Source organism: Myotis davidii, unplaced genomic scaffold (genome assembly GCF_000327345.1).
Source record: "Myotis davidii unplaced genomic scaffold, ASM32734v1 scaffold30, whole genome shotgun sequence".
In the NCBI taxonomy this organism is placed as follows: Eukaryota; Metazoa; Chordata; class Mammalia; order Chiroptera; family Vespertilionidae; genus Myotis; species Myotis davidii.
The window spans coordinates 740,761-768,707 of NW_006282874.1; the positions used below are offsets into that span (position 1 = coordinate 740,761).

At 54.2% G+C, this 27,947-nt stretch overlaps 1 protein-coding gene across 1 annotated transcript in view; it reads left to right on the top strand.

Annotated features, from left to right (window-relative positions):
- FAM135B (family with sequence similarity 135 member B) overlaps positions 1–27,947 on the top strand; it is a 97,482-nt gene that overhangs the window by 29,549 nt on the left and 39,986 nt on the right. The window contains 2 exon segments of the mRNA XM_006753261.2: positions 18,878–18,973; positions 27,688–27,767. Of these exon segments, the coding sequence (XP_006753324.1) occupies positions 18,897–18,973; positions 27,688–27,767 (157 nt within the window). The 5' untranslated portion in view covers positions 18,878–18,896.

Below are 27,947 nucleotides of genomic sequence, written 5' to 3' on the forward strand. Positions count from 1 at the left end.
CACCCACCCACTACACATCCATTCACAAAGAGAGCCATGCCAGGCAGGGAGAAGCAGAGTCCAAAGTTAGAAGTAGTTGATCTATTGGACTTGCATGCTTTTGTCTTCTTCAGTCCCTCATCTGTGAAGTGGGAATTATTACAGCAACAGTGATAGCCTCCTGGTTAGGCTCTTGTGAAGGTTAAATGAGGTGATACATTTAAAGCTGTTAGACCGTGCAAAGCTCTGGCCCTTGGCGATGATCATGATATTGTTGCCATGTATTATTATTATAATTCACATGTGTGGCTGGAACTCAGGAAGAGAGGTCGTCAGGCCAAGGACATGGAATTTATAGACAGGAGACCTGGTTAGTTGTGGATGTGGGCGACAGTTGTGCGGAATGCGGGTCAAATGTAGCTTTCATTTCTCTAGTCCTGGTTAGAGATTGTGCTGAGCCAACAAGGCAGAAACTGAATTGCTTCTCAGGGACACATTTAACCTCCAAAGCCCTGGGGAGGGTCCGTGTAGTAACAGCATCGTGTTTGTCGGATGGAAGCAATCTTCCTTCTGCGTTAAAATAGGTCCCCTGGGACTTCCTCCTCTCAAAGGTCACACAGTCGCTCCTTGCTCCCTCACCCCCCACCCCCGAGCGGATGGCACAGGTGGTTCAGTGAAGCCGAGCCTCAGTTCGTTCTCTCGGGCGTCAGCACTCGGTGCCCATCTGGTTCCTCAGGGTCTCGGGGTCATTGCTTTACTCAGCCCGTTTACACAATGCTTACACCAGCCGAGCCCTGGGCTGCAGGCCGCCAGGCAAAGCTGAGCAGCGGGGAGAATCCTTGTCCTCTGAACTCGAAGCCTTGTGAGGAACACGGGCTGTGCATGGGAACTGAGGCAGGGAGCCTGGCACATAGTAGGTCCCCAGGAGTGCGCCATTCCCCTCTCCACTGCTTGCCAGTTCAGCGGTGCTGTCTGTCTGTGAGCCACACCAGCATTGGTCAGAGCCTTCTCCATGACCCTCAACTAAATCTGTGGCTGTGCAGGGTTTTGTTGGGTTGGTTGGTTGGTTACATGTTGAGCAAAAGAGGAAGGAAGGGGCCAAGGTCCCCCTCGTACCTGTGGCTCTGTGCTGTTGCTCGGCAATGTCGAGGCAGTAGACTTCTCTCGTTTCCATGTTTGTCGCTGTTCCAGTGATTGTCGCCGATTCTCTCCCCAAACAGAGGGTTTCAGCTCCACTGCCCTGTCCCCGAGTCCCGGTGGAGTAAACATGTAATGAATCACTTTGGTGGCAGTTTTGCAAATAAACATGCCTTGGGGTGACTAATTCGCCGCTTTATCTGTGTGCGTCCTACTTCCCATGTGCGATGGAGAAGTTCAGAAGGTCACTTATTTTGGTTTGGTTTTCATTTCCTCATCTTGATCCTTGTAGTAAGAGGTGCCGACACTTGAGTGCCACCCCCCCACCCCCCCCTGCAGCACTGAATTCACACACAAACTCACGTTTCCTAGCTCCTTGGAAAATTGTTTTTTGGAACCAGTATGAGTAAAAAAAATTATAAAGATTATTTGAGTCAGAGAGACTAAATCCCAGATGCTTTCTCAACTACCAGCTCTGGAGCAGCTGCTTCCAGGCCCATGACTTGGGGTTGACCAGATGTCTGTCACTCAGAGGCGATGAGAGGCCCAGCTCTTACTGCCTGGCGAATGGTAGACCATGAACCGTATTCCCACCTCAGGCAGCTCCACACACACACTGCTGTCTGCAGGGAGGGCCTGGTGGGGTCGCTCTGTTTCCCTAAATGCAAGACGCAGGCAGCATCCGACTCCCATGGGAAGCTCCTGTCCGATGGTAACCCACCCTCAGGTTAAACCATGAGATGACACAGGCATGTCCTCCTGGAACCATCGCCTGGCCCTCTCGGACTGGTCAGTGGCAGTGCATTAACATCGATCCGTTTCCAAAACTCCATTGCCGTCCTTCCCTTACCGAATCTCAGAGCCCACGACAGCGATCAGCCCGTCTCCCGGGAGCGGGGACTCGGCTACACGGCGAGGCCCTTGGACACAAGATGGTTTGCTGGGGATTCATTACTCAGGGGAATTGGAGAATTGAAGAGCTATTACTTTTTACATTCTGCTGTCGGTGGAGTGCCGGGCATAATGTCCTGGCTACCCTCCAGAATCACTTCATTTGAATTGTTTCTCTCTCCTCATTTTATTTTGTTCTGTCTTTGATGGCAGAGGTTAGGGGAAGATAACATAGTGGATAAATATATTGATTCTCTATCCGAAAAGTAGAACCTGAGTCCCAGCTACACACAATCACTTGGCATTTCAAAACCTGTTGAAAGGGGATGGCCAATAGCATCTCCATGAGGGATGTTGAATGCACCTGCACATAGTAAGTGCTCAATAAATAGGTGTTATGAAAATGAAATGTTAAACATAGAAACACACGTGCGCATGCACACAGTGTCATATGAAGAGAGGTCCCAGGACAGTGTCCAGCATGCAGCAGAGGGTGGCACCATCTGTGACTGGTTACTTACCCCTCCAGCCTCCTTTACTGCCCTCTGTGCTGTGGGCTTCCCGCATGCAGACCACACGGGGCCACTGTGACGTGACAGTGGACCATCCATGGGACGGGGCTGTGTAACCTGGAAGAATAGCATCTCTGTGCTGGCCCTCAACAGCGATTTCCATGGATACGCAGTCTGGACACGCTGCCTGGTAGAGCTCCCCGTGGACAGATGAAAGCCTTCCAAGGCGCATGACATCATCTCATTTCCATGAAAGCTAATTGAGGTCTGTGTTTTGTAAGACTAATGGTCGGGGAGAGGCGGCCCAAGTCAAGCGAATGTGAAGCCACTCGTTTTCTCAGGTACCAATTACTGAACAGAAGTCCCTTCTGTTGCTGGTGACCTATTTGCACGGTGACCTCTCCCGCCCGCCCACGAAGTCTCTGTGGCAGTGACGGGGGAAGAATCTCACTGCATTGGAAGAGATGAGATGCTCATGAGTCAGATGCCGCTCTCAGGAAGCTTGGTGTTAGTCATCGCCATTTCATCAAGAGCTGGACCAGGATGTGCTTCGGGCCGCTGTGTGCCAGGCACTGGGGAGGCACAGGCTCGAGGGAAAGAAGGTGGCCCCCCGGTTAGTGGGGGCGTGGGGAGAAGATCTGATACAAAATTGTCAATGTTACTAGAGTACCCACAATTCCACATAAAGTATATATGGGGTGAGGAAAGGGTGGCGGGGGTGGGGAGGGGAGAGAGAGAAATACAATTTTGAACTATGTTTGTGTGTGTGTCACCAATATACATCTCTGATACCTAGATTAGCTTTGGGGTGAAAAGATGAGGACAGGATGCATGAAATAAGGTTTAAGACCCAAATAAAATAGTTTCAATGGTCAATTACTTAATGTAAACTAATTATCTCTCACAAAGCAAGGATTATCTATGGTGAATGTGTAACAGAAGCTCCAAAAAAGCAGGTAACTTGTTTAGGTCGATGTTTGAACCATGCCTGGAAGCCAGCATGTAATTATCTATTGAGTTAATTAATGAATTAATTATTAGTGGTTATATTGCATTCTCAGTCTCTTATAGCTGGTCTATTAAATATTTTGTCTACAGAAAAATGTGAACTTTCCCCAAACTACTGTTTTTATGAGATAAAAACTTTCCAACCCTATGTGATTCTTCATTTAATTTCCATTTGAAATCCAAGGGATATGCAAGATTTATAGCTAATTTTCAATCATTACAAGCATATTTTCCATTATGTCATCGAGCCTAGTTATAACTTGGGATAATCACAATAGCTGGATATCTGGATCATCCGTTATCTTTTCTTTTAAGAATGGGTCATGTTTTCATATTTCCTCTCACTTTGAACAGTTTTCGACTCTGTCTTAGTTATTGTGAATGTTGTGTTGTAGAGACTCTGGATTCTATAACATTCTTCCAATGAGTGTGTTTTGTTGTTACTTGTTGGTTTGCTGTCGTGGACAATTAACTTGATTGAATTCAAACAGCAACCTCTGCCCTTTGGGCAGCACTTGGAATGTGAGTTCAGTTATTTTATCCTAAGTCCAGCTCTTGGGGTCTGCCTGCCCCACCTGCTTGTGGTTGGGGCTCAGCCAGAGGTTTGGACAGAAGGCGGATGCGGAATGTGTGGCTTCCCTTTCCTCTCTTGGTTTCTCCCTCACTTTGCAGAGGTTGAAGTGGCCCTGGATTCTGTCCTCTTGTCTTTTGGGCCCAAAATACTCTAGTCTTATATGGGCAGGTTGCCCTGTCCTAATGCTAAAGCCGTAGAAACGGGCCAGGGGTGCGACTTGAACTAGGGTTAAGAGGAATCAGCATTTAGTTGGTACTGGAAAGCACTCAAAATGCTTCTTCCTTTTACTATATTTCCAACTGTTGTCCACAGTTTTGCCAGGGAAGCAGAGTTCCAAGAACTCCCGGGGAATCCGCAGGATCCTGGCCCCGAGTAGACACCACGGCGCCTCTGTCTCTGAGATGAGAGGTGTGGGATTGGAGGAGCTCAGACTTGAGAGCCCTTGAGTAATACTCCTAAAAGGCTGTGATAAATAGAACTGCGCGTCTGAATTGCCTCTTATTCTTAGGATGTCAAAGTGCTTTACAAGCATGAATTGCTCGAAGCCTTTTGGGTTAATGAATGTGAGCAGATTTCCCAGAAAGAGAAGGTGCCTATTTCTGTACTTTCGGTGCTTTTCACAGGTGAGCGCACAGAGCCACCAATAAGCTCTTTACCTGTTAGCTGACTCTGGCATGGGCACAGCACCCACCTTGCCGGACTGTGACTGGCTCTTCAGTCAAAACGAGCACATCAGTGACTCAGGGATCCTGGTGTTCACGTGGGTGGGAGCGTTAGTGTGTCCATGTATCGGAGGAAGGTCAGGTGTGTGCCTGGCACGTGCTCTGTGGTGATGACGTGTTTCCTCCCAGCGCCTCTATCAGCAGGCCCCCCTCCACTCTGTGCTGCTGGGAGGTGGGTCTGACCTCCATCTGACAGCTCAGGACGCTGAGGCTCCAAGCGGCTAAGCGATTTGGGTCTCCCGCTAGGAAGTAGCCAAGCTGGGATCGTAACTCCTTCATCTGACCATGATGCCTCTCTTCTTCTTCTCCACCAATGTCATTACCCAACATGACTGCATTTCCCCACATTCCTAAATTCCTGAGGAATGTAGCACCTTCATCAGCGATAGAGCTCATCACAGACCCGCTGCCTTGCAGTAAGAGCTCAGTGTTGGCAGTTAGCGGAGATGAAGGTAGACTGTCGGGAGTCAGAATGTGGGGGCCCTGCCAAACAAGCCCTGCACGTGGACTTCACCCTGCCTCCCGTCCTGTCTGCCGGCGGTAATCTTCAGCACTCAGCGGCCCAGGGGGCAAGGGGAAGGGTCCCCCATCCTCCCCGCACACCCCTTGGGCAGATGCTATGGCAAACACATGGTCACACATTACTGTCCCCAAATCCCTCTGAGGTGGTTCTCCTCTTCCTTCTACAGAACTGGAAATCGGCACTTAGGAACATTAAAAGATGTCCCCCAGGTGGCACAGCCCTTAAAAACGTCTCCGGCCTGTTTAACTCCACATCAGGTCCCTGCGTTCTCACACGGGTTAGAAAGCCACGTCCAGTGGGACCGAGGCCAGCCCTGTCTGGACGGAGCAGCCCTGAGTGGACGCTGCGCAAGGCTTTCCTGTGCCAGGTGGACACATGGCTGCTGAGCTGGCGGTGGAGGCTATTGTGCCTCTCCATCCGGGTCGTGTCAGCAGAATACAGGGTGCCCTTCCCCCTGCGCCGCCCTGGCCTCTGCAGGCCCGGCGGGTACGGACGGCCTTGCCTGGAGACAAGCCCGGAGGGCCCTTTGCGGCTCTGATTTCCATGTTGATTCTAGTTTTCCATGAAGCCGAGATCCCCTCCTGGGTCTCAGTCTTTGATGTCCCGAGGTTGACGTGAAGGGGACACAGACCACACTGCCGTGTGCATTTCATGGAAGGCCACTCTCCCGGCACGGGGTCCCCGGTGAGGCAGCAGACATGTTGATCCCCGCTGTCCCCCTCAAATGCATGTGCCCCACACACACGATTCTGTGGGTGGGCCGCATCTCCAGTGGCATTGCCGTCACCCCTCACATCCCAGGAACAAGGCGCATCACGGAGGAGACAGTGTGGGCTTGTCTTCCTGAGAAATGACAGAAGAGGGGGGACCACACCCGAGTGATTTTTCCACCAGGTCAGGTGCGTTGGCCTCTCCAGGTGCTGTCCAGGGACCCTCTCTTCTTGTGAACCCAAGCTCCACCCATCACTAAGGGCACTGCTCATGCTGTTTGCCCTCCCCAGGCCCAGTCGTCACCTCTGAGACAAGCTTTAAGCTCAGTGCTCCCTCTCCATCACACTGGGCGAAGGTGAAGGGCCCCAGCTCATCTCGTTGACAACATGGTTATTACAAAGTGGGACTCTGGCAGTCCCACCCCCTTGTACGGCAGGGCACGTGGGTGGTCTCGGAGGGTGTCCTCCAAGGGTCAGGAAATGCAGGGCGTTAGCAGCGACTAGCCCTGGCCACCACGCAGTGTGTACGGATGCCTGGAAGTATGTGAGCTCTCCAGCCCCCTCCTCCCTGCCCCCCGCCCCTTCAGCCAGATGGCTGGAGCCGCTGCCTGGAATTCCAAGGGGGAATCAGATCGGAGATCCCCCCACCCCAATTTTCAAGCAGAAGGCTCACTGTGACTTCACAAGGTCACCTTGAGAGCCGACCATGAGGCAATGTGTGCTCTTCAACCACCTGTTTCGATGCCCCTGAGTGGGTTTATGCAGAAACGTTTGCGTGGCCTTAATTCTCATGGAGGGATCAAGGCCTGGTGAGATACGGCAGCTGAAGATCCCCAAAACCTCCCAGACGCTCCACATAAGCTGCTGCTGCTGCTGTTGCATTGATACGCAGTGTTTGATACTGTGATGTCATTATTGCATTTTAATAAGGGATGCAGCCATGTTATCACTGTATTTGGATACAGTAGTGATACTGCAGAGCTAAGCAGCTCTCCTACGCGAGGATAACACTCTAAGCATCCCACGCGGTGGTCATCCACCTCAGGAACCAGACTCAGGCCCTAACGGTTTGACTCAGTGGATAGAGCATCGGCCTGAAAGAACTAGACTTAGGTGGTAACCCCTTTCATATACAGTGAACAGGTTCAGAGATGATTGGCTTCCCAGCTGCTAGTGCAGTGTCCTAAGAGGATAATAGCTGTGTGCTTCTGGGCCAGTGAATGGCGTCTATAAGCTTCCGGTTGCTTATCTATCAAATGGGAATGATTGCAGCGACCTTGACCCGGGAAAGGGTAGAGCAGAGTCATGGACAGGGCAGACGCTCAATAGGTGTCACCTTTTAAAAATGTTTTATTTTTAGCTTTTCTGGTTATTCTCGCGCCCAAAGAAAAGGCAGGCTCAGAACTGAATAAGTCCAAGCGCTTGAGAAACCACATTAGATTCCTATTTAGGCAGCAATTTATTTCTTTTCTTGGGGGAAGAAAAATTATACACTTGCTTCTAAAATATGAGAAGGGTGGTTATGATTCACGCACACATGATTCAGAGAGGAAGTGGGAGCTAGCACACAGCTAAGCTCACCTAATAATACTCCGTCCTTGGAACTGACGCCTGTCAGAGCAAAGACCCCCGAGGGCAGGCCGGCTGCTGCGTGGACCCGGTGCCGGGGCCCCAGCAGGAGAGGCTGTCCCCTCAGCCCCCCTACCCAGGGTGGGTGCCTCCCAGCCGTCCACAGCTCTGCCTTCCTTCCGCCCACTTGGCTTCCAAGTTTGATTGATTTCTGGAGCTGGTGCCTGGAGCCAGGCTTCCGCCTCTCTGCCAAGGGTTCTTGCAGCAGCTCCTAACGGTGTCCCAGCCCGTAACATCTCCCCTCTCCAGCACGCCTGTTCTCCGTCCTTACGGAAGAGGCTTCTTCAGGCATCAGTCACCCACGCGTGCAGCTGAGAAGAAAGGCCATAGACTTGGGCAGTTGACGTTTTTTCACCACGAGACCCTCAGCCACCTGGCCTTGCTGAGCTAGCTTTGACTTACATTCTTTTATGAGGATTAAGTGCTGTGCACCAGCTAACACAGGTCCTGGAACACGGTAGGTCATCCGTACGTGTTGTTTGCTCTCCAGTGGCTCTTTGTTGCTGGAAGAATCAGACCTCAGTGTATTATCACGTTCTGGTCCTTCCACATCTGTCCTCGCACATCTGTCCGCCACCTTCGACCATCTGTGCACAGCCCGCTGCCTCCCCGCCTCCTGCCTCAGTATTCTGTCTGACTTTGAACGTTGCCCTCAGAGTTCCTAACACTGATGCTTGGATGGATACTGTTCCATGGTCTTTCCATCCCACGTCCCTTTTGATTGGGTACCTGGACGTTGCAAGAAAATCAAGGTCTTCTGGGACCCCGTCACCCCCATGAAATCGAAGCAACTGATGCCACAGCTTAGACTGTATTTGACTGAGGGACATCCATCGGAAACTGTGAGTGCTCACACTGTTAGATCCTCTCACGGTGGCTGTGGATCTGAGCCAGGTGTGGTCGCTGACCTTAAGGGGTTCACACCCTAATGGGAGATGAGGGTCCACACCTCAATCTATGCCACGGAGAACGAGAGAGGTACCCAGACTGGGTGGGGAAGGGTGGAATAAGGAGGAGAGCACACCTGGCTTGGATCATGGTCAGAGACCTCAAGAAAGATGTGATAGGAGAGACTGTTGCTGGAGAATAGGTGCCCCTTCGGCGGAGACACCTGGAGTCACCTGCCAGCCCCACCTGCAAGCTCCCTGGCTGGGTATAGAGACGCCCACTGAGTTCTGCTTGAAGTCCGACCCCCTGAATTGGGAGCAACAAGATCCTCATTGCTTTCCTCCTGGGGTCTCTGGGTGGAATGTCATGCATCACTGTTTCGTTATCACTACTGAGGCTCATGCTGAATGGGACCCCCCCCCCCCCGTTCTGAGCCTTAGACCTGGTGTGTGCCGAGTGGTGTGTGCCGAGTGACTCACAGCAGGGCACTGCCAGGGGGTTGCCATCTGCATAACCCTTCCTCCAGAAACGGTGCCGTGGCTGGAATGTGATGCTTTTCGGTGCAGTGGGCGCAAGGTTTCAGTTATAGAAGGTGAGCGCGTGCTGGAGGCCGCTGGGAACGTCGTGCCTGCAAGCCACAATACTGAGCTGTGCAGGAAACACTGGGTCAGAGGAGGCTTCCCGTGTTCAATGTTCTTACCACAAAGAAGAAGGAAAGTACAAAATAGGTCCATGAAGTACCAGGAGGAAAACAAAGCATGGACACAGTGGGAGCATCGACCTCTGAACCAGAAGGTCACAGTTGATTCCCGGTCAGGGCACGTGCCCGTGTTGCGGGCTCCATCCCCAGTGGGGCATGTGCAGGAGGCAGCCGACCCATGATTCTCTCCCATCACTGATGTTTCTGTCTCTCCTTCTCCCTTCCTCTCTGACATCAATAAGGACATTTAAGAAAAGGAAGCGCGCAGACGCCAAACCAGAGCAGCCCCTTGTGCCGTGTGCGGAGCGGGCAGCCAGTGGAGGGGCTGGCGAGGGAGAGGGAGCCCTGGTGGGCCTGCTGCGGCGGCAGCCCTCAGGAGCAGCGGGACAAGTCAGCCCGGTGGCGGCTCAGTGGCACCCACTGTCATTCACGCCTGGACGCTGGAGAGTCATCGCCTTCCCGGGCCGTGTCCTCTTCATTACCTCTCTGCACTAATTAGAGGCTCTGTCCTGTCCCAGCACTTAAGTCCCCGAGGATCGAGGACCTGCAAAGGCAGCTCTGGCTCCCCCTCGGGGCCCGTGGCGAGAGGCGAGAGGGCTGCCATGGCCTGAGACCTGGTCCCGTCCTGGCTGTGCTGCCCGGCAGTGTCCTGGGTGACCCCTCGCCCCTAGGGTGCTTGTTCCCTAACTGGACTGAGGGAGCTGGCCTGGCAGGCTCCGACCAGGGGGTCTCTACGACTGTGTCCTTTGTCGCCGTCACCGCAGGCGGCTGCAGGAGGGCCTGTGGGGCATGAGGAAGGGCCCTGCTGAAGCGCATCCTGGGGCCCTTTGCTCTGAGCCGGTGTCCTGCAAGGCCCTTTGCTCATGGCCACAGAGCTCCCCAACGCAGCTCCACGTCCGTAAGAAAAGTGGGTGTTTCTCTGCAATCGAACCCCTTCAATGGGACACCTGCCTCCTCGGGGGAGGTGAGCTAAGGTTGGGATCACTGGCCACAGTGTCTGGCCCAGGACAGGTCCTCTGTGCCTGTCACTCACCAGGATTGTTTGAGGACGGGGTTGTGACACAGTGGAGGGTTGTCCTGAGAGGAGGATGGGAGAACAGAGGCTGCCCAGTCCCTTCATCCCTGGGCTCGCGTGTCCAGTGCTAGCACAGAACCGGACATGAATGAGAGATCTTCCCTATCCTCCCACCCCCTTCCCTCCTTCTCTCCTTCCCTTCTTCCCTCCCTCCCTCCCTCTGACACATACACACACACACACACACACCAGGGCCAGACACTAGGAGGCACTCAGTAACCATGTGTAACGTGCTCCCTGGTACGTGAGCAGCGTGGGTGTCCGTGTGCCCGCGCTTACCCAGGTTGAGCGGCCTGAGTTCCCGGAATGGGGAGGCTTCCTGTGAGGACCCAGAAGTGATGGGCGAGTTCGCTCTCACAGCTTCACATCCAAGTGTATCCCCCGGAGCTGAGGTTTCCTGCTCGTTAGTCCATTTGTCACCAGGCTCCCGAGGAAGGAGATGCCCGGTCGTTATCTCTTCAGTAAGACGCTGGCGTCCTTGCCCGTCCCAGGCCCCGCTGCTGCGTCAGCCGGTGTGAAAGCGCGTTTCTCTCTTTTTGCTGAAGGCTGGGAAATGGATGTGCACACGCCCCCGGGGCCACTGTTTGGCTGAGAGCCCGGGCTGCTAAACAGATGGGCTCCTTTCAAGCCCGCGGCTGTCACTGACGGGGAAGAAGGCAGTGAGTGCCGTGTGCCTCCCGTGGGCTCGCTCTTGATTTTCAAGGTTCTGCCACGGCGGGCTCCCGCCTCAGGTGGGCCTTGCTGAGGAGGCAGCTGAGGCTCAGAGGGTTCCCATCAGGGCGGGCAGAGGCGTTCTCTACTGGACACGCGGAGGAGGAACCGTCACGTCACAGGCTCTGAGAAGTCGTGCGGTCCTGGCAGCTGCGGACCCCAGTTCCCCCACGTTCTGGTGCACATGGAAACTTCTGACGTGACACCAGCTAATACTCATATAAACGCGTGTCCAGGCCCGTCATGTCATACAGTGCTCCATCCTGTGATTAGGGAGGACTCTTCTTTTGGGCCCCAGACATTTTGTGAGTTTCTGGAATTTCCACGTGGCTCGCAGAGCACACTGCGCCGTGCAGTCCCATCGGAGGTGTGGACATGCTAGGTGGTTTAGTTTCTGCTGTCACCAAACTTGAGACCGTCAACCACAGATAGTCTGCCCGTGTTTCCCCTTCATCAGAGACGGTTCCTCAAACACCCCAGGTCCGGAGCCCGGCCCCGGGGACGGGGCGTGTGAGGGTCCGGGATTGGGAGTTGTCTGAAGGCAGGGAGGTTCCCGCCCCGAAGTGCGGAGTGAGCCCTGGGAAGCCCACGGGAACAACAGGGTCACGCGGCCTTGGAAGGTAGTGAGCTCCCTGTCTCAGGTGGGGCTCCACCAGGCTGAGCAACACCGTGCTCAGGAGGTAAAGGGGATTCCTCTGGTAGCTTCTTCCGCGTCGGGGGTTCTGCAGGAGAGTAGGCGGCTGACCTACTTTGCCTGACTCATCTCTCCTTTTCCTCCTCCTCCCCTCCCTCCTCCTCCTCTCATTCTCCCTTCCTCCCACTCCCATCCGAAGGCAGTGGGTAGAGGGTGAGCCTGGGATAAAGTACGGGAAACACTGGGCCCTTCGCCTATGGCAGTGGTCGGCAAACTGCAGCTCGCGAGGCACATGCGGCTCTTTGGCCCCTTCAGTGTGGCTCTTCCACAAAATACCGACTTCTGTGCATGGAGTTTCAATCACACTGTACGTGCGCTCCCGCACGTGGTATTTTGTGGAAGAGCCACACTGAAGGGGCCAAAGAGCCGCACGTGACTCGCGAGCTGTGGTTTTCTGACCACTGGCCTATGGGAATGACTGGGCTTCTGGTCTACCACCCAGTCCCGGTCCCTGGAACTGCCTCCACTCCCCCGATATTCCAGAACGGAGAGTGGGCGGCCTGCCAGACGGCACAGGGTCCAGGTGCGTGGCGCTGATTTGCCTTATGTCGGCAGCATTATTCCCCAAATCAAGCTGCTGGGTCTGCAGGCAGATGCACAGAGCCCTCCCTCTGGGGTCCCTGAACGGGCTGATTTCTATGGACACCATGGCTCCCCTTGCCTCACACCGTGAGCCGCTGTTCCAGGTCACCCGAGGCCTGGAGGGGCGGGAAGGAGGTAGTAAGATGCGACATGTAAGGTGAGCAGATTTAATGTGAAATCATCCAGAGAAGGACTGCTATTTTTAGCAGCATCCTTCTGGCCAGAAGTGAACCCGAATACCCTTGAAAACCCAGTCTGAGCCTTCTCCCTCCTCGGGGCCTTTCCTCTGTGCAGACCCAAGGAGACCCCAGCTTGGGAGGGGGAGGGCCATGCCTTGACCCCTCTGGGCCCGGCAGGTGCTTCCCGGTGGCATCTTCCCACGTTGCAGCAGCTCCCTTGGCGTCACGCAGTCCTGGAGAGCCAGCTGCAGAACCTGGTCTCCCTCTGGGTCTGAGTCTGGGAGCCGAGGGAGGGGTGCAGCCCAGTTCATGTGCAGGAGAGCCCCCTCCCAGCCAAGGCTATGGAGGCGCTGGAGCCTGGGGTGCACCTCCTTAGGCTGTGAGCACAGATGCAGGGTCCAGAGGGGCAGTACGCCTTCCTGCCAGGCACATCGGGGCTGTGATGGGTAGGGGTGGCAGTGCCAGGCTCTCTGAGGCCGCAAGACCCTGGCGGGTGGGGTCTTCAGAGCAGAAGGTTCCAGGGATATGAGCTCCGAGGCCACTCCTGGAGGTGCCCTGTATGAGGTGCAGACTTGATCTGTAGAGTTTAAACCAGGGGTGGGGAACGTCTGGCTCTCGGGCCGAATAAGGCCAGGAAACCATTTGGTCTGGCCCTGCCAAGGCATTAGGGGTGAGGTAGTGAAATGTTTGACCCAATACTGCAGGCTAATGTTTAAGCCACTAGTTCTGTACGGCCTGTGAATGGTGTTATAAACATCCACATGGCCCTGGGTAGCAAGAGTGTCCCCTCCCCTGGTAAACCAAGAATGGAGCCCCAGGAGGGGTGGGCGGGCAGCCTGGAAGTCAGAGCGAAGATAATCAAACTGCACAGCCCATGTGTGACATCCTTTGCGTTGCTTTCACTGGGCGGTTGTCTGTGAGGAGCAGCGTTAAAGCCTGCGTGGTGCCGGAGGCCGCATGGTTTTGATTGAGGAGAAGCTCACATTCCGTCACATTTGAATGGCGCGATTGTGACATTTAGCACATTCGCCGTGTTGTGCCACCACCACCTCTGTCTAGTGCCAACATTTAGTCTCTCCGAAGGACGCCCCGGGCTGTTAGCTGTCACTCACAGGGACCTCTCCCCACGGGCCCTGGAAGCCACAAGTGCCTGTCTTTATTTTTTTTAAAAAAAGTATATATATTACTAATTTTAGAGAGGAAGGGAGAGGGAGAGACAGAAACATCAATGATGAGAGAGAATCATGGATCGGCTGCCTTCTACACGCTCCCCACTGTGGTCAAGCCCGCAACCTGGACATGTGCCCTGACCAGGAATCGAACCGTGACCTCCTGGTTCAGAGGTTGATGCTCAACCATTGAGCCACACCAGCCGGGCCCACAAGCGCTTATCTGTAGGGATTTACCTGGTCTGGATATTTCATAAGAATGGACTCCCACCCACAACGCATGTCCTTTGTGTCTGGCTACTTTCATGTAGCATCATGTTTTCCAGATTCATCCATGTTGTGGGATGGATTTTGCACACGGACCTTCTGGCCACAGTTCTGGGAAACGTGTCATCAGTCACAGAGCCGGGCTGTGTGGGGTCACGGCTGCCTGTGGAATCTGAGTGCACACACTGCGCATTCAGCCCCCGGGCAGCTCAGGGTGGGCTGGGGAGGTGGCTCACTCACCACTGTGCTCTGCAGCAAGCGGACTGTGCACCGGCTCGGGCACAGGGTAGCTGGGGCTTGGGACCTGTTGGCCAAGGAACCTCTGTTTCACATGTTTAGTTTGTTTCCTTGGACCCCTACTTATGCCACTGAAGGAGCCATATGGGTCCCAGGGATGAGAGAGGGGCATGCGTGTTGTTTGCAGCAGCAGCAGCAGGTGCTGCCTGGGGACGGAGCGAGGGGTGAGGCAGCACCCTTGTTTCAGGCGAGGGGGCTATGCTCTGCTAGTGCGTCTGTCCCTGCGGCTGGAAGCCGAGTCTCGGGGAGTAAGTTCCCTGTTTGCAGGTGATACTGTTCTTGCGCACAGCACAGCGTGGCCCTAAGATGCAGGCCTGGGACTGCGTGAGTATCTAGAGCAGTGATGGTGAACCTATGACACGCGTCAGAGGTGACACGCGAACTCATGTTTTTGGTTGATTTTTCTTTGTTAAATGGCATTTAAATATATAAAATAAATATCAAAAATATAAATCTTTTGTTTTACTATGGTTGCAAATATAAAAACATTTCTATATGTGACATGGCACCAGAGTTTTCAAAATGCTGACACGCCGAGCTCAAAAGGTTCACCATCACTGGTCTAGAGAGCTCTCCCGCCTGGAGAGTCACACCAAGTGCCCGCACGTGAAGGGCTCTGAGAAGTCCTGCAGGAGTGAGAAATGACATTTATTTAAATGAGATGGTTACATTCCAAACCTTATTTGAATGCGTGACATTCAGTATGAGAGGTATTTCTCATCTATCATCTATCTATATACTCTGTCTATTCATCTATTATCTATCTGTTTAACTATCATCTCTCTCTCTCTCCATCCATCTACCTACCATCTGTCTATCCATTTATCTATTCACATTTCTATCATCTACCTATCAATCAATCATTTATTGTGTGATTCCCAAACTTACATGCCAAGAGGTTCTCTGGGGGAGAGACACCTGTTACAGAACCTGTTCACCCAGCCGGCATGGCTCAGTGGTGGAGCGTCAGCCTCTGAACCAGGAGATCATAGGGAGGAGGCAGTCATTCAATGATTCTCTCTCATTATCTTTCCCTCTCCCTTCCTCTCTGAAATCATTAAAAAAAATATTTATTTTAAAAAAGGACCTGTTCAGAATGCAATCTGGGAGGCCATTTCTGATTCCCTCCCAGGGGACTAGAGGGGGAAAAAGAGGGGAGAGATGCTGGCCGTGGGGGCGGGGGGTGGGGGTGGACCAGCACTCAGCACCTGTTCCCTGCTTGTGCCAGGACTGTGTTGAGCTCATCGCACCCCCACCCACGAGGCCCATTGTACCTGGAAGCTGGGAAGGTGTTAAGGGGCTTGCCCAAGGTCACAAGGTGGAAGGTGGCAGGATTCAAACGCACGTCTGTCCAAAGCAGGGTCCCGGCCCCAGACGGCTCAGAAAACTCGCACGTGAGTGGACAACAGGGCCGCTTGGCTCTGGGACTTCAAGAAGAAGGTGAGGGAGGTGGACAGGCTGACTGGGAGTGTTGGTGGCAACCTTGAGTTTCACAAGGCCTGGGCACAGGCAGCAAACGCAGGATGTATTCAGTGCCTGCTTTAAAATGCAGCCCCTCCCTGCTCCCCTCCAACTGTTGGCTTCATTCACACTCTAGTGTGAATTACTCTAATTAGCTAATGTCTTCACACATAGCAAAGTGCTGCTTAGGCTTCTGGCCTAGACAGCTCCCTGAAGCAGGCCTGGAGGTACATGTTGGGAGGAGAAGCTAGCGTTGGGTGGGAGGGGCTCCTGGGCCAGGGCCAGAGGAGGAGAGAACAGTTTGCAGAGACAGTTGCAAAGACAGGAAAGGCAAACATTTATTTAAATGAGATGGTTACATTCCAAACCTTATTTGAATGCGTGACATTCAGCATGAGAGGCGTTTCTCATCTATCATCTATCTATATAGTCTGTCTATCTATCTTTCATCTATCGGTTTAACTATCATCTCTCTCTGTCATCCATCTACCTACCACCTGTCTATCCATTTATTATCTATTCACATTTCTATCTATCATCTATCTATCATTTATCCATCTATCATCTATCTATTCATCTATCATCTCCCTGTCTATCTATCCATCCTTTGTTGTCCTTGACCACAGAGTACAGGGCCTGAGCCTCCTGGGTGTGAGTGCTGGGAGTTGGGGGCTGGGAGGCCTCCCTGTCCCCTTCACCCAGGTCAGCCCTCCCCTCCTTATCCATTTCTATCTATCATCTATCTGTCATTTATCCATCTATCATCTATCTATTCATCTATCATCTCCCTATCTATCTATCCATCCTTTGTTGTCCTTGACCACAGAGTACAGGGCCTGAGCCTCCTGGGTGTGAGTGCTGGGAGTTGGGGGCTGGGAGGCCTCCCTGTCCCCTTCACCCAGGTCAGCCCTCCCCTCCTGAACCTGTCCTTTCTCCAGGACTCCGCTCAGTGGTCTCCACCAGTGTATTGAACGGTCACGTGTGGGGCTCTGTCTAGGGGCCAGGCGTCGGCTGCCCCAGGGACACGGCAGCCCGGGTGCTGGGAGGCTGCCCTCCTGGCGGTGACGGGGGGAGGGAGACAGAAATTAAGCCATAATCCCAGGGGGTGGCTTACGGTCCAGAAATAATAAAGAGGGTGATGTGCTGGAAGGGAACTGAGGGAGGTGAGAGGCTTGCTGTGGAAATGACCTTGAGCCGAGACCAGGAGGGACAGTGAGGACCAGCTCTGGGGCATCTATGGAGAGAGCTGCGGAGGCACCCGGGAGACCCGGGCCCAGGCCCACGCGGGCCTGGGGGTGAGGAGCAGTGAGGAGCCCACAGCCACTTCCCCTGAAACAGCTCAGGGAGCATGCTTTCCTCTGGGCTCCAGGCCCCAGCAGGCTGCTGCAGGTCCTGGTCCCGCCTCCCTCTCTGCCCTACTTGGCTTCCCATTCTGGTGGGAGGGCACTGGGAGGTGGGTGGCCCACGCTGGGGGAGAAGCTGGCAGCGCGGCTCAGAGACCGTGTGGGTGGTCCCTGTGGGACCGCAGACACAGGCTGAGTCACGTGGCACTTGGGGAGTTAATGACAGATGCATGCGAGCGAGATCGCCAGAAAGCGCCTTGGCCCGGGCACCAGCAGATAGCGTGTGGCTGATGCCAGCCTGACTCACTGGGTGGCGACCTGGCAGCTTCCTCTCACCTCCTCTCCTGTTAAGGCCTGTGCTCAGCTCCGCGAGGATAAATAGAGCCTCCTGCCCGCGGCCCAGCAGCTCCCGCGGCCCCTGCGGGATCCCGGGGGAGGTGTGATGGATGGCGCTGCCTTCACCTGCCTTCCCTCCGCACACAGAGGACAGAAGAGCCGCTGGTGTGGAACTGAGGGCCGCGTGGTTATTTCAGTCTCACAGCCCGAACGGGGCCAGGCCCAGAGCTGGGGCCGGCTTTGCATTTGCTGGGATAGAGGAGTAACAGTCACTCCTGCCCGTGGCCCTTGCTCTGCGTTGTTTCTGCTCCATCCTTCCTCTGCTCATCCCACGGGTGTGATGCAGGCGCCACGGCTGCTTTTGTCCAACTCGGCGGCTGCCCTCCTTTCGGGACCCGGCCTTCTACCCTGCTTCCAGGACGCCATGTGGTCAGGGCTGTTGGGGGTGCACCCGTGGGGGGGCCTGTGCAGGGGGCTGCAGCAGCGCCTGTGAGGAAGGGCTTCCTGTGTAGCTGCCTTGCACCCATGAGCCTGGGGACGCCTCCGTGGGGAGGTGACAGGTGGGCCGTCCAGGTGGGTGTGTTAGCTCCGCGCCCTCTTCCTAAAGTGAGTGCTGATGGGTGTGAGAATCGACACACTGCTTTTCATTTCATCTTTTGAAGGCCACACACTCTGAAGGCTGATGTTCTAACACAGCGGTTCTCAGCCTTGGCTGCACGTTAGAATCACCTGGGAATCATTTTAAAATCCTGATTTCTGGGCCTCGTCCTCCGGAAATTCTGTTTCTTTGTTATGGGGTGAGGCCACAACATTAGTCACAAAGAAACAGAATTTCTGGAGGATGAGGCCCAGAAATCAGGATTTTAAAAAGATTCCCAGGTGATTCTAACGTGCAGCCAAGGTTGAGAACCACTGGACTTAGAGAAAAACGACATTTTAAACTTTAAAAGAGAACATGCTCATCAGAGGACTGGAAGCCAAGCAGTATCTCAGGAAGGGTTGGGATCGTGGTATTTCTCCAAAATAGTCCTTAATGTTTTTAACAACTTTTCCTCCGAGGCAATGGAAAATGTTCTAAAACATGTTAGAAAGCGTGAATAACGGATTGAACAGTTTAGAAATATTGCAAGGAAAAGCACCCATAATTCTTCAATGCTAATGGACGTGGAGTCCAGGCCTCCAGAACCCTAGGACGCCACAGTGAGGAAGGGAAGCCTGATGCGTTGGGTCCCACTTTAGAATTAGGGTGTCTGGGCCCCAGTCCTGGCCCTCCCAGGGTGAGCTGTGTGGCAGGCAGCAAGCAGCTCACTCCATCTCGCCGTCTACCTGGAAAAGGAGTGGGAGCGATGACGTCCAGCGGGCCCGCCAAGGCCCGATCGTGGGGCACGCTCACCCACCTGCATGGGCGCTGCTGGGCTTCCTGTTCTGGAAGCTGGGGCTCAGTGTGGCGGGTGGGACCTCACGCTGTACATTTCTCTCTTGCCTTTCAGGTAATGAACCGAGAAGATCATGTCTGAAGTACAAGGGACGGTAGAGTTTTCTGTGGAGCTCCATAAGTTCTATAACGTGGATCTGTTCCACAGGGGGTGAGTGTTTCTCTGCCTGGAGTGTGTGTATGGGGGGTGTTTCTTTCTCCTGGCGGGGGTGGGGGGTGGAGGTAGGGAGGACAGGTTCCAAGACATTCTGGATTAAGGAAGACAGGATTTTAATCATTTTCCCTGCCAACTGGGAAGCCCAAGCCTTTAGTGTCCTTAAAGATAAACCATATACTGAGAGACTGGACAATGCTACTTTCTCCCACCCCCTCTCTCTGTAGTCAATCTGTCCATGGAAGTTGCCAGTCTGTGTTAAAGGAAAGTGAACTCATGGGAAATGAAGCGTGTGCAGTTCTGATAAAAAGGTGTTTGTGGGCTCAATGCTGATAGGGTGTCTTTCCAAACCACGCGTCGTAAAACCTGGGCCCAGCTCTCTCAAAAGTGGAGAATTTACACTGTCCTTCTTAAAGACATAATGAAAATATAGTTGCTCTCAGTGTTTGAGGGGGTACTCTGAATTTGGCATTTTCCGTGCAAGATCTCAATACACTTCATCGTGAACTTATACCTCTCAAGGTCATTGCACATAATAGCAAGGATGCAGCGTGGTTAGGGGCAGCATTTAAACACAGACCCGTCTGTGTCCTCACAGGCCTGCATTCCCCATGACACGGGCCAGGAAACGTTCGTTTACAGACACCGAACGTGTGAGGTGGGCACGTTAACAGCAGAACAGTAGCACCTGTCGGCTTGCTGCTGCGTAACAAATGACTCTAAACCTGGCGGCAAAGATACTAGCTTTGGGTTGAGCTCGGGATCCTGAGCGTAGGCGAATCCAGCTGCCTAGGGCGTAGCAGGACATTCTGGTGACTTGTCCAAAACACCAGGAGCCCGTGGTGCCATCGGCAAAGGCGATCAAAAGGAGAGGACAGGAATAGAACTTACTCAGCAAGCCTGGGTGCTGTTCTTCCAGATCTATGTGGACTGGGGAGGCATCTCGTGTAGCCAGGCTCAGCCCTGGAATCTAGTATCGAATTAGGCTCAATTAAAGCCGGAATCACACACAACGTATTCATAACTCATTTATGCCTGTTTATGGCACGGTGAGCCGTTGTTGCTGGTATGTTAGCTGAATGGGAACTAAGATCTGTCCTTGAAAATGAATTCGCATTTCATGTTCTGTCTTAACTCCCATGAGTCTCTCCATGGAACCGATTTCCCCTCTGAGTGAAGTTTTTCAGCCGAGGTTCAGATCCGTCTTCTGCCTCTAGTGTCACTGAGAGGGTTGTCCGCTCAGCGGTGTGCGATGGTTTTGTGGATAAACGGGGCCCTGTCCACAGAGCACTGTGCAAAGGCCTCCGGTCGGTGTGATCAGATCTGATGCGAAAGGTCAGATGCTCAGAAACGTGAGGATCGAACCCTCGTTGAAGCAACGCCCTGCCTTTCCCACCAGAGGGAAGAGGGTTGAGTTTAGGCCAGGTGGTTCCCGGAAGAAGCTGCCATCCGTGTGTATGCCCCGACGTTCGCCATCGCTGGCGGGACAGCCAGCTAGCTCCCTGTGAAATTCGCTAAGCAGCCCTGACCGGCCCTAATAGACTCTGAAATACGATTACCTTGGCTTGCCAGAGATCAATTAATTGATTCGTCTGCTGTCAGAAATGATCTTTTTATTCTTCCACTTCTTTTAGTGAAGTCTGCTGGTCCTTGTGCCCTCCCCACTTGGGAGAGGGAGTGGGGGTTAGACGTGGTTGAGGGCCATGCCGAGTGGTCAGCTTGCAGAGGGGGCGGATGGGGCGGTCAGTGAGCAGGTGGACTAAAGGCCAGCAGCTCCAGGGCCTTGACGGGGACCTGTTTGCAAAGACAGTGCCCCCCTCCCCCCATGGATAGCCAGTGGGTAGCACTTTCACACCGGAAGCCATTGGTCTTACACTCGATTTCAGTCACATGACTTCCCACTGGTGCAAACCAAGCCATTCTCTCTATTTTTGCTGAAATCAGTGTGACAGGAGTGTTACCACCTGCCTTTCCATCCAGCACGAGGGGTAGAGGTCAGCTCAGTGATTTCTAAGAGGCATTCTTTCTCTCTGATTCCATAATTCTTATTTTCATAAAAATGTGCTCTTCCCTCCCCCTGGCAGCGTTCCCCTCCTGCCTCTGGCCAGCGAGCAGGGGTGGGCCACCCGGTGCCTCTGGCGATGGGCACTCGGGAGGATGTTCTAGCGAATCCACATTCCCGTTCGCAGTGACCCTGCCCTGTGGAGTCCGGGACTCCGCGAGCCCACGCTGCCTCAGGCCTTTGGTCCTCGATTGAGGATCTGTGGGTGACTCAGCAGGTCTGCAAGGAGGGAGCCTGCAGGGGCCGACTCTATTCCTGCAGAGATGAAACGCTGAGCCCAGAACCACCCACAGGCCTGACTACCTCATGGCTGAGTCAATGCAGAGCGAGTGCCGGGTGGTGTGGGCCCCTCCAGCTCACACTCTCAGTGGCCCTCCCTCGGGCCCCCCGCGGACACTGATGACCTGCGTGGGGCAGCCTGTGGATCTGTCCCCAAGGGACAGAGATCTTGGTTCGGGTTCCGTTTCTCTGTCGCTGGCCAGGTGCCTGGGGCAAGTGACTCCCCTCCTCAGGTCTCAGCTTCCTGGCTTGCTTTGCAGGAACCTTCTTTGAAGTCACATGGTCGCTCAGTAGCTGAGCGTCGATCTGTGAACCAGGAGGTCTCGGTCTGATTCTCGGTCAGGGCACATGCCCAGGTTATAGGCTCGATCCCCAGTGGGGGGCATGTGGGAGGCAGCCAATCAGTGATTCTCATCATTGATGTTTCTATCTCTCTCTTCCTCTCTGAAATAAATTTAAAAAAATATTTTACAAAAGAAGTCCTGGGGTAAATTGGGGTCCGGGATTTACACTGCTGCCCAGGTGCCCTGAGCTCGCGACAGCCTGTCTGTCCTCCGACCGCCTCTAGGACTCTGGGCTAGCCTGGCTGCTGAGAGCCGGGCGGGCGGGACGGCCGCTCCTTCCTGGAGTTAGCAGGTGCTTCCACTCAGCACACTAACCCGTACCTCATGGACACATGCTCCTGGCCTCCTGGGGAGTTCTGCTTTCTGCTTTTATTTCGGAGCTTCAGGAGGTATGTGACATGTGACTTTGTGGGGGTGTAAGGTGCACAATGTGATGATCTGATGGGCATCTGTATTGTGAAAGGATGATGCTAAGGTTGCTTATCACACCCATTGCCTCACCTGGTCACCACGGGGTGTCGGTGTGGTGGGCGCATTTACGGTCTGTTCTCTTCGCTGTGTGACAGCTTTCTCGCTGCAGTTCAATTCGACAGACTTGTCGTGTGTGGGGCCTGTGGAAAGCTCAGGTCCACCGCCGCTGTCCCCGTCCCCGTGGCGCAGCGGGCTGTCGAGCCGTGAGAAGTGGTGTGACGTAGAGGCGGTGTGCCGGGTTGATAGCCAAGAAAGAAGGAGCCCAATGCAGTCTTCACGCCCGGTGCTGAGAAAACAGATTGAACCCTGAGGATTAGGCATAGGCATGGAGGCCAAGACAGGATTCCTGCCGGCCTCTCGCAGCCCCAGCTGAGATAGATCAGTCTTTAATCTCAAGTGCTTAGAGGCAGCGAGATGGGGAGCGGGAGGGAGAGGAGATGGATGGAGCCCTGGTCCACGGGCTGTGCTGTGTTTACTGAACAAGAGGCGTGTGCAGCGAGGAGCCTGGGCGTGGTTCTGGATGTTTAAGGCAGAGTAACCCTGCCTTTGATTAAAATGCATCTCATTCAGCATCTCAGGCTATAACCAACCAGATTGGCAATGCCCCTCTATCTACACTCACTTCCTGGTCCCCTGGTTCCATTGGGGTAAATACCGTCCCTGTGCCACTGGCGTCCTGGTTTATGACACTCAGCCTCCTCAGGACTTTGGGACTTGCCAGGTAGGCATTCGGCTGCACATGGCCATCTTGCTGTCCCAAAGGCCTTGCCTCTACTCAGTATATCCACTCTGACTGTCTGCTGCCCCCTCCCCCCCGAAACCTCTCCATCACAACCCATCTCAGTTCGTGTCAACTCCATCTGGTTGTCGAGGACAGCATCTTAGGGCGACTCTTGACCTCTCTGTCTCATACCTCATATCCGAGTCAGCCGGGAACCCTAGCAAAACCTCTGCCCATGATGTGCCTCACCTGCTAACACCTGGTGTGAGCACCACCGCGCCCGCCTGGCTTTGCACAGGACCTTCCCTCTCCGATCCCCCGACGCTGCCCGAGCCCACCCCGGTCCCCTCACACCACAGAAGTCAAATGGTGCTCCGAGTCCTCTCCAGTGTCTCCTGGTGGGACCAGAGTTGAGGCTTCATTTGCTGAGAGTGTTCAGGTGCATCACGACTGCCGGCTGTCGTAGGTTTGACACCTGGAGGGGATTCGGAGCCCCGGACTGCAGCAGAGAGGGGCAGACGTGCCCAGCCTCCCTCGGTACCAGGACTGGTCACTGCGGCCAAGAAGGTCCAGTTGGGCAGGTCCTACTCAAGCTCCCCGTGGACTAACACCCTCGTCCAATCATGTGGCCTCGGGAAGCGCTATGGGAACCCCCTCTGTTTTTGGTGAGGTTGTCAGCGGTTTGGGGGAGGGGCCCAGGAGTGAGTCTTGGAAAGGAAGTTGCCTGGCCAGGTTCAAGGTCAGCTTATAAGAACTGGTGACCTTTATTCTTACTCGATGTTGCCATTGGTGTTGTTAATAATGACAAAGGACCTGAAAGTAACAGTAAGATAACTTATCCACCTATTGGTAGGAGGTGTTTCCTCATCACTTAATATCAATACATATTCAATAATTAAGTTGTACCCCAATGTATTGGTGCAGTGGATTGGACGATGAGCCCAAAGCAGCCGTCTTGGGTCCTGGCAGGGGCTGTGCAAACGATCTGGGTGGCCTTGGGGTCTTCCCGCCCTTTCTGTGTCCACTACGCCCCTCAGCAAAACCGGGGTGAGCCAGCACGATGCTAAAAAGCACACGCAGCTCTTGGTGGTTTCTGTTCATCCTCACTTGAGGATGTTCTTCCATTGCTTTTCAGAGAGAGTGGAAAGAAGAGAGGGAAGGAGGGAGGGGGAGAGAGAGAAACATGGATGTGAGAAAGACACGATTGGCTGCCTCCTACACCTGCCCCAACCGGGGGCGGGCAGCGAACATGCAACCCAGGTAGGTGCCTTTGGCTGGGAATCTACCCCACGACCCTTTGGTGCAATGTTCAACCACTGAGCCACCGACCAGGGCACAAAAGTAGCTTTAAAAGGACCTGGTGCTTACACGCTCTCATGCCCTGCACCGGGGCTTCCATGTGCCATACCCCATCTGTCCGTCATATACAATCAGTGATTGGTTTTCCAGGTGAGAAAGCCTGTGCTCAGAGGCTATGATTGCTCCAGGACACGCGCCCCCGTACCTGGCGATCCGGTGTCCTACTGGGCCTGTGGAGGTGAATGCCACACCCTACCTTCGTCCCTCTGCGTGAAGACCCAGAGCCAGGTTGCTTCCCAGCCTGTCCTGCGCTGACTGCTGGGCGGGAGGCGGGGTCGGTCTTGCCAATTAGAAATGTTCTCTCTGCCAAGACCCTGGTGCGGGCAGCGACGCTGCGCAGCAGATTTCCTGGCCTGAGGTTCCCAACTGCCCGTGTCCCCTCCAGCTTTGCAGAAGCAGGACTAATCAGGCTAATCAAGCCAATCAAGCCACGCGCAGGCGAGGAAGGTCAACGTTCCCTCAAATCAAAGGGGATGCGCTGCCACTTGTGGGCATCGCCGGTGCCAGGGGCTTGGGTGGAGTCCCGCTGGGTATCGGCTCTCGGAAGGAGCCTTCTTTTCACTGGCAAACAGCTTCCCCGGGCGACAGAGACTGGCAGCCGCACCTTTTCTGAGAGCAGCGTGGCCGCCTGGCCACCCACGTGGATCCAAAAGCCCAGCTGGGCTGCCTCATTGGGCAGGAACCATCAGATAATGCGAACAATGGCAGCCGAGTGAGACACGACAAAACATTTTGTTGTTTGCTAGCAAGGCCAATAATTTAACAAAATGTCGTGCGGTCTTGTCATGGTGGCTGGATACTGTGAGAACAGACGGCTCAGTGGATGAGCGTAGAGTAAAAATCTAGTGGCCACTTCCTGGGTCTGCCTTTTCTGGTTCCTTCTGAACACAAGGCCTCCCTTACTTGTCAGGACATCCCCGACTCCCCTACCAGGCCTGAGAGTTTCACCCAGGATCAGCTGCTCTTCCACCGGCAAGCTGGTCACATGCCAGCTGCAGAGTCCACACCCCTGCCCACTGTGCAGTACTGCCTCAGGAGACTCAAAGAAAGAGAATTTTCCCCACCAGGGGGCGCCCCCATATCAGAGAGCCGCGGTCGCCAGCCTGCGGCCCACTGGTGGTCTGTGAGGTCCGGAAGGTTGGTGGCCGCTGTCATAGACTGTAGAGAGCCTTAGTGCTGGGTCTGCCATTCTGTCTTGTCGGGTACGATGTGCTGTAGGCATCTCTGCATCTCGTCCACCCAGACCCTCATCCCGTCACAGCTTCCCCACCTGGGAGGCCGGAGGAAAGATTGGGATCTTGGAGGGGGAGGATGTCTGGGTCCCACATGTCCTAGGAAATAATAACGATATTTTATCTCTAATGAAATATGGGGGTTGAGCATCATGCCAGTGGCACTGCCCCGTCTGCCTGTCCGCCTGTCCTGACAGTTGTGTGAGCTGACACAGGAATTGTCACTCGTGGAGAAAGGGGCTCAGCCAAGGAACGCTGTTAGGTTTGCCGACTTGGCTCCTGGACTTCAGAGTCTTGGTTTTGACCTTTTCACAAACACAGTGACGTGTGTCTGAGGTCCTGGCTAGTGTCCCTGGGTCAGACTGGCTGTTTCATAATAGACTGGAGGGGCAAGTGATTACCACTAAATGTCATAGAGCCCTGTTCCATCAGAATAGATTCCTGCTTCTGTTGCTTTGTAAGAACTGCATGTGGATCCCCAGGCACTCACAGAGTGGCCATGTGGGGGTTGGAAGGCATAACCTGGGGTTTGTTGAGGGAGCCACTGTTCCTGGGGCATGTTCATTCATTCATTCATAAATTCATTCATTCATTCCTCTGGCACTGGGTGAGTGCCAGCCATGCACCAGCTCCGTGTTAGTTGCTGGAAACAGAGGTGAACAGGGCACGCTGTCTCCTCCAGCAGCTGTCATGATGGAGATTTCCAGAATCAACTGAGAGCACGTGTTTATTAGATTTTTTTTCTTTTCTCTCCTTCGTGTGGTGGTAAGAGCTGTAAGGGACATGAAGGAAGGAAAGGGTAGCATTTGTATTCTCTGTGGTTTTGAACGTATTTCTTCCAACATATTTCTGTAGACACATCTGAAGTTCCAAATGATGAGTCCTCCCTGAAGGAAGGCTCCTTGGCCTCCAGTGTTTTAAGGAGGAAGAACTGAGACGGTGCCTTGGAATTGGTTGGAAAAGGGTTTGATGTCTGTCACCAAATGGGACTCCAGAAGGTGTGGCAACAAGACTCCTCTCTGGAGTGAGGCCCGGTGCCCTTGGCCGCCTCCCTGCTGTGGATAAGTGGTTCCATAGCAACCATGGCCCGCCCGCCCGGCGTGGCTCAGTGGTTGAGCGTCGAATATGAGCCAGGAGGTCACAGTTCAATTCCCGGGCAGGGCACATGCCTGGGTTGTGAGCTCAATCCCCGGTGTGAGGTGTGCAGGAGGCAGCCGATCAATGCTTCCCTCTCATCATTGATGTTTCTCTCCCTCTCCCTTCCCCTCAAAATCAATGAGAAACAAAATTGAGAAACAACAATGGCCCAATGTTTGGCTCGGTTGGCGCTTCAGATGCTGCTGGCTTTCAGGGGGTTATGGAGGACCGAACAAAACCGCGTCCACGAGTCCTGACACAGGCCTGGGCGCAGGGGCGCTTCATAAATCTCGAGCGTGGCTGTAACTGCGCCGAGGCCTGTCGGAGGGGGTGCAGGCCTCTGGCCACGGGCACCCCCTTTCTGTCCCGAGAAGACGCCGTTGGGAGGTCACGGCTGGTGGCAATATGGGGTCGGGGCAGTGGTGGGATCCCCGTCTCTTCCTGTCACGATGCAGCTGTGGACATGCACCGGTCTTTTACTAAAGAAATACTGCACATGTCATTCTGCATTTATAGAAACGAGGGTTTGACGGGTATTGGGTCCGGAATTCCACCCGCGTGTCTCTCATTCTGTGGGACCAGTGCTTTATGGTTCGCACCGTGGCCACGGTGGCCACTGCTCATTGTCTTGCGAGGGCTGTTACTGTTCCTGTGTGGTCACTGATTTAGGGCCAATGTTTAAAATGCTGAAGTGGGCCCGGCTGGCGTGGCTCAGTGGTTGAGCGTCGACCTATGAACCAGGAGGTCACGGTTCGATTCCCAGTCAGGGCGCATGCCCGATTGTGAGCTCACTCCCCAGTAGGGGGTGTGGAGGAGGCAGCCAATCCATGATTCTCTCTCAGGACCCTTCAGTCCGCAGGCTGACGCTCTGAGCCAAACTGGCTAGGGCCAGACAACAGGTTTTTAATTCTCAGGTGAACTCAGCTTCCTGTCTCCGGTTGTCCCGCCCCATCCCTTTCCCACTGTTCATGCTACGAAGCCAGCCTCCCTGGGGCCGGATGACAACGCATGTCTGGAAACATCCCTGGTTCCCTAGGCCCTTAGGATTGAGTCTAGGTGTTTCTAGAAGAAGCCAGCAATAAGTAGTGTGATCTTTTCTTTCTTAGGTATTACCAGATCCGCGTGGCCTTGAAGGTATCCTCAAGGATCCCCCACAGACTGAGCGCCTCCGTCGTTGGGCAGACAGGTGAGCAGGGGGTGGAGGGGGGCTCGTCCCCACCGGCAGGCCTTTGTGGGTCACTGCGGGCATGGTGTGCCCTTGGGTCTGCAGCTCCCCGTCGCTGTTGCCTGTGCTGTGCCCCCTCCCATTCTGTTTCTGCCAGAAGGAGGTCGGTGATCTTGACTGAGAGGAGGGGTGTGAGCCCTG